General features: G+C 40.1%; 1 protein-coding gene across 4 annotated transcripts in view; it reads right to left on the bottom strand.

Annotated features, from left to right (window-relative positions):
* The window catches only part of exoc6 (exocyst complex component 6), a 49,944-nt gene extending 35,979 nt beyond the window's left edge, over positions 1–13,965 (bottom strand). For all 4 annotated transcript variants that reach the window (XM_022200483.2, XM_022200484.2, XM_022200485.2 and 1 more), the window contains exon 1: positions 13,822–13,965. In XM_022200483.2, coding sequence (XP_022056175.1) covers positions 13,822–13,919 — 98 coding nt within the window. In that variant the 5' untranslated portion in view covers positions 13,920–13,965. The remainder of the gene's footprint in view (positions 1–13,821) is intronic.
* Positions 13,966–14,652: the final 687 nt, after the last annotated feature.

The following is a 14,652-nucleotide window of genomic DNA, read 5'->3' as shown; positions in this document are numbered from 1 at the left end:
GAAGTGAAAAGTATGGTAGGAAAACCAAGGATCAGTGATGACGACAGCCTTGAGAGGACTATCAAAAAAAAGGTTAATCAAAGATCGAGAAAGCTTCAATAGATATTGACTGAGGCGGGTGTCAGTGCATCCAGAGCCACCAAACACAGATGTCTAAAGAAAAGAAGCTTCAACTGTCACATATAATATTACACCAGTCCTGAAACAGACATCAGGAGCGTCTTACCTGGGCTAAGAAGAAAAAGAACGGGACTGTTGCTCAGTGGTGCAAAGTCCTCTTTACAAATAAAAGTACATTTTGCATTTTATTTGGAAATCAAGGTGCTAGAGTCTGGAGTAGTAGAGAGGCTCTGAATCTAAGATATTTGAAGTCTGTGATGGTTTGGGGTGTCATATCATCTTCTGGTGTTGGTCCACTGAATTTAGCAACTCAATCATCTACCAGGAGATTGTAGAGACCTTTGTGCTTCCATCTGCCGGCAAGCTTTATGGAGATGCTGATTTCCTTTTCCAGCAGGACTGAACACCTACCCACAGAGAAAAAACTATGACCAAATGGTTTTCTGACTATGATATTACTGTGCTTGATAGGCCAGCCAATCACCTGATCTAAACTCTAGAAAACAACATGATACACACCCCAAGTGTGTGTGTGTGTGTGTGTGTGTGTGTGTGTGTGTGTGTGTGTGTGTGTGTGTGTGTGTGTATGAACATACTCTTCAGAAGCCTGATTTTCTAGTAATGTGAATCATTTCTTTCAAATCATCTGAAATGCTCATCTCTCATTGTCATGAGATATAAGCCATAATCATAAAAAAGCCAAAACCAACAAAAAAAGGTTTAGATATTTCATTTAACAAGCAATAATTATGAAATATATGAAGCATATATGAAGGTTTACCTTTTAGAATTAAATACCGTAATCAAAGGTGCACGAGTATGCTGAACAAATGCACTGCAAATAAACAGAAAACCAACAGTACTGTGGTGATGTGCTCACTTATTTGTACATTAACGTTACTACGAGTTATCCAAAACACACACTCCCACACACACACGCACGCACAAAATCACTCATACATATGTACACATGGCCATCAGTGCCTGTTGAAGCCAGGCCAGGAAAGACATAACAGCAGACATTCTGAGCAGCACTCTTTTAATGCTTTTTATTTCACAATGCATCATATTACACTGCACAGTCATTTTTGTCTCAGCACACTGTGCAAAAGTAAAAAGTAGGTCTGAGCAGTTATTAGTCAGCTCTATCTGTTTCTGCCCCGTAAAACAAAGTGTTGTTTTTGTTTTCGATATGACTGATACCTGCACGTGTTTCTCTAATTGTAACACCCATTATTAGATCTGGTAAATACTGATACATGATAGTATACTGTACTGAAGTGTGATGTGAACACAACATTAGCTTGTTATTGAATACTGTCACTCACCAGACACCTGTTCTGTTCTCTTGTGTTTCTCTTCACACCACAAACAAATTTATTGCCGATAGCTGTAATTTTTCCTTGTCTTTGTCTGAGACTAGTGGGATAGAGAACAGGTCACTAACTTTGCATGTTTTGTGGTCTCTGCTTGTCTGTAACGTTTCTAATCTGTAGTTATTGGGCTTACCAACCTCCTCAGTGTATAGTTATGTTCTGTTATGTTTGCCTGTTTCCCTCTGCTACTATGTGAAGTGCCCTGAGAAAACTTACATGTATGTGAATTGTGAATATGAACAGGTGCAATTTAAATTAAACTGATATTAATGGAGCTGTCAATCTGCAAGTTGCTCTTAAGGCATGTCAATAGACCGAGTGTCCATAAAGTGTGCAAAAGGTGTGTATTTTATATATATGCAATATTAGCATTGACCCTAGTCTGGCCTACAACTTTTTTTCCACATAGGTATTACACATGCAACAGGAAAAGCACTCAGAGAGCGCAGGACTCCACCAAGGCTGCTCAGTTGTATGATTTTTGATTGATAAGTCCCGATAAGTCCGTAGCGGTGGATTTGTAGTAGGATCTCAATCATGTGATCGTCAGCAGACAGCTGATGTAGTGTTCACTTGTTGTCATAGATACAGAGACACTGTGACACCATGGAATGATACAGAAATTTTAACAAATCCGTGTATCCAGACTATAAGCCGCATCACTGTCAAAATCTAATCAGGTGGTCCTTGTGCCATTCTTGACCTTCCCTGAAAATTTTACTTAAATCCATTAGTTTTTGAGCAATGCTGCACACAGACAGACAAACAGAAAAATGTACGTCGATCCTCACATAACTCTGCCGTATTCCTTGGCGGAGTAGTTAGTGAAGTATGCTATTTAAGCATGGTTTTGTTTTAATCCAGAAATGGCTAAAGTGAGAATGGACTTGCCTGGGGACCAGACAGCCTTTATATTGTGTATTACAAATACACATAAAGTCAGTCTGGAACTGCTCCATTGAACCAAATCTAGCCCAGAGGCGGTACTACCGATCACAGCTTGAATTGGAGAGAGCCAATCAGCTTAACGCATGTGTGACGCAATCACTAAGCGACCTAACAACTGCCTTTCCGCCATGATATTTTGTAGTTTTAACAGCTTCCTTCGCCGTACAGGGGTCCTGAGGAAAATCTAAGCTCTCCCTTTCAACAGTGGAGGGCAGCATTACGCATTCTATCGTACAGCCTGCATTAAAAGAAGAAGAAGAAGAAGTAGTCCAAACAGTTATGGCGACCAGTTTTAAGGACAAATTCAGCCCGTGCAAAACAGAGGAAAGCGCACGAGAGAAACCTCGCTCTGTTGCGGTCGCCATTTCGTTTGTATGCGGGAGGTGCACAGGTGTTAGATGGGTAATCTCGGCCCTGAAAATGACGCATCATTAACTCCCGCCTCTGGTGCTCTGATTGGTTCGATCTGATCTGCTCGGAGCTTGACAACCTGTCAAAATGTGTCAATGGAGGAGGGCTAGACCGTATTCCCGTATATCCCTTATAACGGGAATACAAAGTCTAGCTAAGCTAGGCTAAGAATGGACTGCTACTGTTATCTGTAATTTACAGGTCTAGAGGACCTGATACACCTCGAGCCAGTGGAATGGCATTTGATATCACTATAGAAAGCACTGATTTTGTTGTTGTTGACTGAAATCATTTAACCATTTTCTCATTGCAGCAGAAGTTCCCGGTGATATGAATTGAGGAAAAAAGCAAGAACAAAAGTTAAATACTGATATTCAGATTAAATACATTTCTAGCAGAATACATCCACTTAGATTGTACTCTGGGGCTCTTAAAGCCTATTTGACCTGTGTCTTACGTACATACATAAAATAAACTAGCCCACATTTCAACATTAGATTATACTTTTTTTTTAATTTTTAGTAACTAAAGTAAACATTTCACTGTTACTTAGGGGAGTAATTAGTTGTGATACATGCTGTATGTATGTTTAAGAATATGAATGTATCTGCTGTACAAAGCAGGTAGCAGTGGCTTTATGAGAAACCTAAGTATAACTGAGAGACTAAAATCAAGTGATGCAGGGTGTTGGACACAAAATGCATACAAGCAGATACTGTACATGCATGCCTGAGCAGACAGTGACTTAATTTGTGCAAAATGAACTCACCAACAAGCTTACAATGTAAAGGGATGACGAGGCAACTTCAAGGGCATAAAGATGGCTACAACAGATCATTCCAAAGCAATAGAACTGATTTAACAGTAACAATGCAAGATGACAATGGGATACCTTTGAAGTTTAATGTACTTTGAATATATGAATTATTAAAAGATAAAAATGAGAACCCTAGATTGAAAAAAAGTTCTAAGCCCATGGCCAACATGACTGAGGTGAGCATTCATTTTATATGGAGCAACCACTCCATCTAGTGACACCGAGGTAAACTGCTACATTCAGAAACTAAACAGTTCATTAAAATGGACAAGGGTCTTTTGTGCCCACTTGAACTCTTCAGCATTTATTTATACATAATGTCAATTGGAGTTAAACAAAACCAAGACAAAACCTATTTTTGGATCATATATAGGCTACATATATAAACTACTGTTCAAAAGTTTGGGGTCACTTAAAAATGTCTTTATTTTTGAAAGAAAAGCAGTTTTTTTTCAATGAAGATAACATTAAATTAATGATAAATCCAGTCTAGACATTGTTAATGTGCTAAATGACTATTCTAGCTGGAAATGGCTGATTTTTAATGGAATATCTCCATAGGGGTACAGAGGAACATTTCCAGCAACCACCACTCCTGTGTTCTAATGCTACATTGTGTTAGCTAATGGTGTTGAAAGGCTCATTGATGATCAGAAAACCCTTGTGCAGTTATGTTAACACATGGATAAATGTGTGAGTTTTCATGGAAAACATGAAATTGCCAGTGTTACCCCAAATTTTTGAACAGTGGTGTATATATAAAAGAAACTGCACAGTACACATCCTTAAACTAACTCAGGACATTACACTTCAGGCAAAAATCCTCAGTTAATATCAAGTGTGATGATAGCAGCGCATAGAGAGCAAAGCTAGATTCTGATGTTTAGAGAACAGCTTTATTGTGAAAGTAAATTAAAAATATTTTGAGACAAAAAATGTTATTACAAAATTTTGCAAGTTAAAATCTACAACTAATATCCCATTTACAACATTATTTGAAACCTTTGTTGTGGCTCCAAACTGTGGTCAGATGCATCTTGTTTGCTTTAATTAGGGGTCCAAGCGGCGAAGCTGCAGGAACCCCATTGTTTTTGTTCTCATTAAGGGTTCAAACAGTGAAACGGCTTGGCCCGGAGTCAAAATTGAATCTTTTTAATCTTTCAATTCCTCTGCATCTTCGCTCCATTGGGTGTTTGCTCTCAATATGTCAAATTTTGACACTTCTAATCTATTTTTCAGCCTAGATATAAAGTGCAGAACCAGGACCCAGACGCGAATCTGATCAGACTTTGAAACAGACTTTGTGGACCTTGCATTGTGTGTGAACTTTCAATAGTACAATCCATTTCAATTATAAAAGCCAATCATTTTTTAAAATCAAAATTGGCAAACTTCAGAAATTTGCAATTGTTTATGTTTAAACACTGAAGTATGTATCAATCCGAAATTTGACACACACGTTCATAAGTTTGCCCTAAGCTTACATATTAAACTGCATTGCACCACAAATGTGAAATGTGTATGTCATGACTCAATTAAGGTATAAAATTAGGTAGTGGTTGATTGAAGGAGTTTAGAAATATTTCCCTTAATTTTTTCACCACATCCACTGATCTAGAAAGTCACCTGCACTAGCTTGGAAAATCCAAACTGAATCTCCATGTAATCTCCTATCTCCATGTTAGGAGATACAGGAGAGTCAGTTTGGCATTGTGTGAATTGAATCGCGTTTCCCTCCCGGTCCAGTTTGGTACGACCAATCATAGCACGGGAGGCGGGAGTTAATGCTGCGTCATCTTCAGCGCCTGGATTACCCATAATGATGATGCCGGAGGAGGAGGGCCACTGCCGTAAAACAAGAAGAAGACAGAGAGAGAGAGGAGGGGGGCCAAAGCGAATCTTTTTGTGGTCTCTTGGCGTTTTGGATGGCGTTAGTCGTTGCCTCTTTTCACTTGACGTTTCCGACGATGAGGAGGCAAGTGGATGGCTCGTTACTTTCGCCTTCTTGCCATTGTTTGTACAGAGGAAAATCCCGTTCCAAATGTGTGAGTAAATTTAAGCAACTTTTACACATACGCACCGACTTGGTTTGGCTCCGATTTAAAGTTATTCCTAACACCGCTAATCGTTCGGAAGGAGTCTTTTGTTGCGTAGCCTTTTCAAAAATAAGTGTTGTACTTGAGAGTACCCCATGTATTCGCAGATTTTTGTGACAAAAACGGCAGTAATCATTCACCGCGGCGCTTTCTCGGCTGCATGCCATTGTTGTTTGGACTACATGGACTTCAAGGTCGATTTGTTTGTGCGTCACATCCGTGTTACGCTGAATGGTTCTTTCTCGTTCAAGCTGCATTCGTTAGCCCCTCCTTTTTGAAATCGTCTCCTATCATCGCAATGCCAGACTGCCTTTATTTGTATTTATATTAATACATAAATAAAGTCAGTCTGGATTTTCCAGGCAACACCTGCACACTTACGGTCCCAGAATTCACATTGCATTTCAGGATAAACACCAACGAAAGGAACTCTGTAGATCTCTGTGAATAAATTAAGATGAGGCATGGATTGGGGCACGGGTAGAAATCCATGTATTTTAAGGCATTAAGTGTTCCCACACACACAGTGGCCTTAGTAACTGTGAAACAGAAGAAGCCTGGAACTACTGCAACTCTTCATGACGTTGCCAACATCCCAATCTGATCAAGAGTGAGATGCGCTGGATTAAGCCTGAGCCACAGGACCCAAAGGATTACAGGAAAGTTTCTGAATCCTTGAATGTCTTCCTGAATCTGCATGGTACAGCCAGTGTGACTTAAATCCAACAAGATGTCAGCGCACACAGTTGCAGCATCTCACGGCTTACAGCTCTCCCTTTCGGTGCTCTCTCTGGTGTATTTTTTCCTTGCTTGTTTTGTATGTTGGAGTTGGTAAACACCTTTTACACTCACCAGGATCTTCTGGACATTGGTAACCGGCACAATATATCCGGCTCAAGCGACTTTCATGAGAGGAACAAGGTAGTGAGTGAAGGTACGGTTGGACCTGAATATCCCAGTATCCGGATTTTCAGTCATGACAGTGGTATCCTAATAATTATTTTGAGATTCAAATATTCAAATATCCCCCCGGTCGGACGATGTCGCGCGAACAGTATTCGTCTCGTGAATTCTTGTGTAACTTTTGGAACTGATCCTAATGTTCACCCCCTGTCCCACCCCAAAAACTCTCCATTCACCACTGAGGAGCATGACGTTAGGAGACTGCTCCTGTCAGTGAACCCTAGGAAGGCTGCCGGTCCAGATGGAGCCCCTGGCTGGGTGCTCAGAGTGTGTGCCCACCAGCTCACAACCATCTTCAACAGGATTTTCAATCTGTCCCTGGACCCAGCAGTCATCTCCCACTGCCCACAATCTGCCACAATCTTTCCAGTGCCAAAGAAGTCACCTCCTCTCAGGCGCAATGATTACTGCCCTGTTGCCCTCACACCTACGTATAGTGATGAAACGCATTGAGAGGCTGGTTCTTCATCACAGAGAGGGTTGTTTGTCCTCCACCTTCAGCTGCCACCAATTTGCATATTAGGCTAACCGATCCAGAGGACATCATTGCCACAGCTCTCCACTCTGGACTCAGCCACCTGGAGCCTCAGCACAGCTATGGGAGGATGCTGTTTGAGGACTATAGCTCAGTATTCAACCAACTTTCCTACCAACCAGCCTCAGACTGTGAGATTTAGCCCGCACACTGACCACTGGGTGCCCACAGGGCTCGTGCTGAGTCCCTTCCTGTCCTATCGCTACACTGCAGGCCAGCCCACAAAGGCAACATCATCGTCAAATTTGCCGACAACACCACAGTGGTTGGTCTAATCTCAAGGGTTGACGAATCAGCCTACAGAGAGGAGGTCCTGAAGTTGTGGGCACAGTGCTCTGTAAACAACTGGGCACTGAACACCACAAAAGCAAAGGAGATCATTCTGGACTTCAGGAGGCACAGAGTAGACCTCGCACCCCTTTACATCAACGGTGAGTTTGTGGAAAATTTCCACACCTTCAGGTTTCTCTGCAGACCTCTCCTGGACAGACAACATCTCAGCGGTCACCAGGAAGGCCCAGCAGCAACTACATTTCCTGAAGAACCACCTGGACATCAAACTGCGGCTGACCTTCTACTGCTCATCTATCGAGAGCCTGCTGATGAATTACACCACATTCTATATGTGCCTTCCACCTTTCAGGCTTCAGACTTGAGCTCCATCATTGCTGTTTGCCATTTTTTATTGACAGTAGCTTTGCTATCTTCTCACAGCCTTTGGTTGCTTCATCTGCTTCAGGTTAGTTTATTTTTTTGAGTGCTAGACAGCTGCCTAGAGGTGAGCATGGCGGCTTTATTGTTGGATCAAAGTTTGAGTATTTAAAGTGTTTACAGATAGAATTTTATTGAAATTTACATCATCTAGTCTTTACTAGCAATGACAGTGAACAAGCTATATACCAGGAAAATTTGTTAATATCAAGACTTTGATAAAAGTTATGTGAGAGCTCAAATCATTTTGGGTGCCCAAACATTTACATACCACTGTAGAATATATTAAAAGAATTAGCACCAAGATGTTCCACTGCAACAATACGAGAAGCAGCTTTCAGTAGGGCTGGTCAGTGGCCATTCATTGCACACACTAATACTATAAACAACATTAGGTGATGGTTCCAACATTCCACAAACTGTTAATCAGTCATGAATTCTACTGGAAATTCCTAGAATGATTTGACAGAATCTCAAATAGTTGTCTGTCACCATTTAGTTTCAAAATATTCTATTCTATAGAGACTGTGATTGCTTTGAAAGTATTTTTCTACAGGAGCCTTTTCAGATCCTTTTAGCAGAGCTTCAGTCCACACCATCAGAGCTAGATTAACCTCTGCTGGTAGCTACAGTGGCTAGGAAATTCATTGTCTGATGAAGGATAAGTACATTTTTTTTGATCAAAAACTAAAATGAATTCAAATTCATTTTCATAGATTTATGCTTTTATACTTGCTCTGTATTCTATTTGTTCGTTTTGGTATTTGATTTTTACCTAAAAAGTGTCTTTGAGTGCCTAGAAAAGCGCTATATAAATAAAATTTGTTATTATTAACTATTAAATCCACTGTAGAGGTGCACAATGACAAAACTGGTAAAGACAACTTTTGAAACCAAAGTTAAAAAAATAAAAAAATGAAAGAGAAATACAGACACACAATATTTAAGTATTTCAACCCGATCTGTCTTCATCTTCCCCATGTATTTATGGTGTGAGTTTACTGTAACTGTTTCAGAGGTGTGTCATGGAATTTGGACTTCAGTCTACTCTCACTGTGAAATCCTTATTGCACAATGTAACTGTCAGCGGATGAGGAAGAAACTCTGCAGCAGACAGCTAAATAGAAAAACAATAATTCATAGACTATCAATCTTGGCCTAGTTTCTCCTCTTAAAACAGGTACACTTAGACCCCATCCACACGAAGACAAAACAAGGTCTAAACGCATAAGTTTCTTGCCGAATATGCGTATCATCGACACGAAGACAGCTTTTTGGGGGTCTGTAAACGATCATTTTTGAAACCAGGTTCCAGAGTGGAAAAATTTTGAAACGCCGTATACGTAGCTCCGTGTTTACTGACTATCCGCTACTTTTCAGATACGCTTGCATCATAGTTTTGTATCTTCATTGACATGCATGCGCCACACGCGGCAACGAAGCTAGTGACCCTACTATCCCTGTTGCAGCAAAATCTCCTCCTCAATCACCACTGAGTTGAACAAACAATTATCGAGGACACATTACGGCACTTTATTTACTTGCCGGCTTGGTCTCTGTTTCCAACTTTTGCCGCAAGTGCGCATGCCCACTGTTTTTTCTTCTGTTTGCGCGTGTTTCCGTCATATCGTTACAGCGCCCCTAGAGGTCTGGAATGTGTTTTACAGCGTTTCTATGCGTATCGAGTGCATTCATGTAGACGCACACATTTTCTGAGACGCCTTCGTCTTTATGGCGATCGTTTTTGAAACTGTTAAGTGTTTTGTCTTCGTGTGGATGGGGCCTCAAACTACCAACTTGCAGCCGTAGACCTCCGCCAAACAGTGAAGTTGCAGTTTATATCCGTCTCCATGATTGGTGTCACCAAATGTGAAATACGATCACAATCACTCCTTCTGGTGCTGGAGTTATGAGGTAGAAAAATGGACATAAATATCACAGTGAAGTTGATTTATGATATTTTGGACATAAATTGTTATCACTAAATTAACACAATTCAACTTCAGAGCTTCTCACATCGTAAGCCAATTAAGGTTAACATAATGCCACTGTAAGAGATTCCTACCTTCAGAACCGACCTCCTCTAAAATATTAAATTCATACTTTTATTATTTTCCCAAAAACAATTGTCGAAAAAAAGTCATTCCATTATTGATTATATTAATAAATATGCAATGGTTTAATAATGCATACAAGAACAGTTTTAAAAGAGAGCCCTGACAGAAATCTATTACAGAAATATTAATTTAAATATCTAACAGAAAATTAATACAACTTCAGCCCAATAGTTGCACTTTGAAGTCTTGGTTAATTCCATTTTATTTTACATATTCTCAAATCTTTTCCAGCCCGCCAGCATTTTTCAAATTTGGAATCCCACGTTTCCTACTCTCACTGCAGGCATTTGAGGCCATATGCCAAAGTACATCAGACATCCTCTGTGGAGCTTTGCAGTGACGACGCTCCGACAATTTGTTAAGCAAATGAGCTGCTCCATCTACGCAAACATGCAACCTTACGTAGCTCAGTTGCAAGGTCACAAGTATATGGTAATATCTGAAAGAATAATAAAAATAAAGGCTGCATCACTGTATTACTTTCAGTAGTGATTATTCATGTTTTCAAATTTTACTCAATCAATAAAATGTAAAGAAAAACAGCTGGGTGCTAAAATAATCTGGGTAATTATCATGAAAAGCATTGTGTCAATGATTTATAAAAAAAATAAGTGTTCAGGATTTGCATCACTCCTCAATTGCACAACAAGCAGCAAAAAACAGTTGAAAAAGTAAAAATGAGCACTGCACAGAGAGTAAAATATACACAACAAGACAAACCAAAGACATTGTGGCAAAGAGTAGTCACAACTTCAGTGATCTGAAAAAAGCAAAATTTGTAAAGCTGAATAACCAGCTCAGCCATCTGCTGCAACACATAGAGGTGACCTGTGCTGACAAAATCAGGAAACACAACAGCCCTTTTCTAAAGCCAATGTCAACATCATGTTAACATAAAAGCGAAGCTTCCTCGGAAGTGCTTACAACTTGCATTCTTTCTAACAGCCAACAGGGGGCGTCTCCTCTTACAGACATCTATCGTCCCTTTCAGATGTTAGATATGGAACATTACTGGCTTTATCAGTCCATTAAAGTGATGGCTTTCTAGACATGGGACACTTTTTCCTCACAGCTTCATCCAGAGATACCCTCACAGTGGCAGAGAGGCCCGCAGTACGCACTCCATATTCATGCAAGATTAGACAATAACAGATTAAACTCTAATAGCAGCTCATCAAACTATCCCAAACAGCCCAGTGCTTTTCTGATTTAATTTTTGATTTCTTAATTAGTGAAACCGAAAGTTCACCACTCAACCTGAGGATGGCCACGATGTAACAAATGATTTACCTTAAATCATTTGATAAACTGTGACTGTGTGAGGACGGTCTCAGATAAAGTCAATTACACAGTGTGGCTTGTAATTCGATCTTGACCCTTAAAAAAATGCAGAATTAAAATTAATTAATTAAATTACTGCTGTTGTTTTATGTTACATGCTCTGTGTCTGGAGACATTGATGGATCCTACCACTGCCTGATGCTCCTGGTCTGTAATAAACTACAAGGAAATAATTCTAAACAGCTGGAAACTAAACTGTGACTGTGTGAGACCCATCTGATGTGAAGATAAGTCGGTCTACACAGCATATCCTGCATCGACTGGCTCGACCTGATCTGCTCTCCATGCTCTCTCATTTTCATAATCATAATTTCTAATCTTAAAGAAGTTGCCACCACTGTAAATGTTCTATTTGCGCAAATGTAACTATTCTCTCTTTTGAGATGCAGATATGGATCCTACCGCTGTCTGACGCTGCAGGTATTCAACTAAATCAGAGGAAACAGTCCTAAACAGCATCTCCTGTTAACATTTTGTGGTAGAAAAAAAACACTGCGTACATTCTTTATTGATGAATGTCATTCTAAGCTGTAAGTGTCCATTTTCATTAAGTGCCTGTGACGTTTTTGGACGATTATTGGGAATGAAATGTGAAAAAATAATTTCCTGTATCACTTCACAAAGCTCCTAGTACCATTGCTTGTGTGCATGTACTCATTAATGAGGGTCAGTTCAGATTAGCAAAATGTTGACAGTGATGCAGAAATGGTGCCCACGGTGTGCATTCAGACATGAAGACAACACATTTAGTTTCTTTTAGATTAATGGAGTACATGACTGAAAGGGAGCTAAGAGAAAATTACCTGACTTCTCCTTCCATCTGTTACCTCAGTAAATATTTTCCTAATGAGTTTATGACCGTAGTCACCAGTGTCACATCCCCTTTTAATACAGCATGACGTTCAACTCGTGAATTATGGTCCTGTTTAGAGTAAAACTGACAATAAACCTGGGTAGGTTTTCAGGCAGGTCTAAGATGTGATTGAAGGGTCACTACCATACTGTGCATACTGTCCTTAAGTTCTCAGACAGATGTACGCTTACCTCATTACATCCAATTTTCCTGATGCAAGGCTCCAAACTAATTTTCCACTGGTAGCACTGCTGCAACCAGCTTTCTCAGTTGGTCACACCTTCCACCTTGGTACAGGCAGGAAACTTATCGTAATCCTTTCCTAAACATCTCACAGTGCAGGCTGTTAGATGCTGTTTTGTGGCTACAGTGTGCTCAGACAGGTGTGTGACCAAAAAGTACTTCTAAAAGAGTAAAATAAGATGCTCTACGGACAAATATAGAATCCTTGTTCATGTAATTTTACTACTGTGTCTTCCTGTTCAAAGTAAAATTGTGTAAAAAAACAAACACTACTCAACACAGATAAACTACTTAAAACTTACAGAATAGGCTAAATGGTTCTAGGGCCTGATATACTGACTAGTTGCTCTCACTGTGCAAAGAAAAGTTAGTCAGTCACTCACACCAACCCACGTTTATGATTTCCTCTTTTCATCTGGGCATGTCATAGTCCGCACCCAGAGGAGCTGTGTGCACTTTAGCAAAACAGCTAGAATTAAAGCCAAGCAAGCAACACAGTCATTTGTCAACACCTCAGCTACACTGACCAGGTAAGCTGTTGTAAGGATCCCATGTGATGATAACATCACTAATGAATGCTGACAAAAATCCACGGCCTGCAGGCGTGTTGGCCCGGCAAATGTTTGTGAGAGGTGGAGGGATTCAGCTGAAGCTCAAGGCAGTAAATTAATAGCTTGTCACACTGATGTCATTTACTTTGGCCTTAGAAGCTACCATGGTAGCTAATTAGCTAAAATAAGCAATGCGGTGTGATGGAGAACGTTAGCTTGAGGAATTCCGCACCTCACTTCACTGCCACCACAGCAGGGGTAAAAGAGAGCCATCCCACCATGGTACGACGGAATGTCAGAAGCACTGCTGTTCTTAATTCTGGTAAATGTATAGCCTAAAATGTTACCCATTAAACGTTAGCTAAGACCAGCTACATAACATTAACAAGATGTTAAGTCACACAGCCACACCCACAAATGATGTTTACATTTTGACAGGTCACCAGTCGTCCATCATTACACAATACGCTGAAAATTTCACAAAAATCCTATTTTAGTAACGCAGCATCAAATTGACTCACACAGTGGTCGATGTTAGCCTGCTCGCTAACAAGCCAGCTAGCCTCATTCTCATTTCAACACCAAATAGCCTGTTGGCTAAACTTGCTAACGTTAGCCTGCCGGTGGCTAGTGCAGCTAAGCTAGCTCTCAAACAAAAGGTCTGATAATGAAGGACACCTAACCTAACACGGGGACATAATAATTGGTCAAGGCTCTGTAAGAAGCCCTGTATTCTTACCGGAGAGTAGGACCGACACACGCCGTGTCGGTGCTCTCAATTTCCTGCAAAATCCGCTCGTGCTCCGTTATACACTCCAAGGTTTCATTCTCCGCCATGATTGTTATGTGTATATACGGCTTTCACTGCAGCGGAGTGCAGGTCAGTATGAGGCCTGATCTGTGGGGGGCGCCCTTCACTTATACTCGCCTCAGTGACAGCAGCTGCGTTTCCACATATCCTGTACATTATAGTGGAGTTGGCACATAAAATAGCCCAAATCCCACTTGAAATGACACACACATTTTATTTGTTTGTCTTTTTGAGTGGGATTTCTGCGTGTGTGCCATTTTCAAAAAATGTTACTAGGTTCAACAGATCCTAAAAAAGCCATTAAAAACTTCAAATCAATCGGTTCCATAAAAATAAGAAATTTTGAGTATTGGATCATATTTATTGTAAACAATAGACAAAAGAAATATATTTTTAAAAAAATCTTTTTTGCTTTTCAAAAGCTGTGGCTGCATTATACAGACACAAACAAATGCAAATTATATTTTTTGTTTATTGTTTACAAGAAAAATGACCAAGTCTAAATTCTACCAAAATGCTCCAATATTCAATATTGCTTACTTGTATGGAACCGATCAATTTTAAAGACAATTTCATGTTTTCCATAAAAACTCACAGTTTTATCCATGTGCTAACATAACTGCACAAGAGTTTTCTAATCATCAGTTAGCCTTTAAGCACCATTAGCTAACACAATGTAGCATTAGAACACAGGTGTGATGGTTGCTGGAAATGTTCCTCTGTAACCCTATGGAGATATTCCATTAAAAATCAGCCATT

The sequence above is a fragment of the Acanthochromis polyacanthus genome, chromosome 19 (genome assembly GCF_021347895.1).
Source record: "Acanthochromis polyacanthus isolate Apoly-LR-REF ecotype Palm Island chromosome 19, KAUST_Apoly_ChrSc, whole genome shotgun sequence".
Taxonomy (NCBI): domain Eukaryota; kingdom Metazoa; phylum Chordata; class Actinopteri; family Pomacentridae; genus Acanthochromis; species Acanthochromis polyacanthus.
The sequence above is the reverse complement of the archived record's forward strand: the minus strand, read 5'-3'. Positions and strand labels throughout refer to the sequence as shown.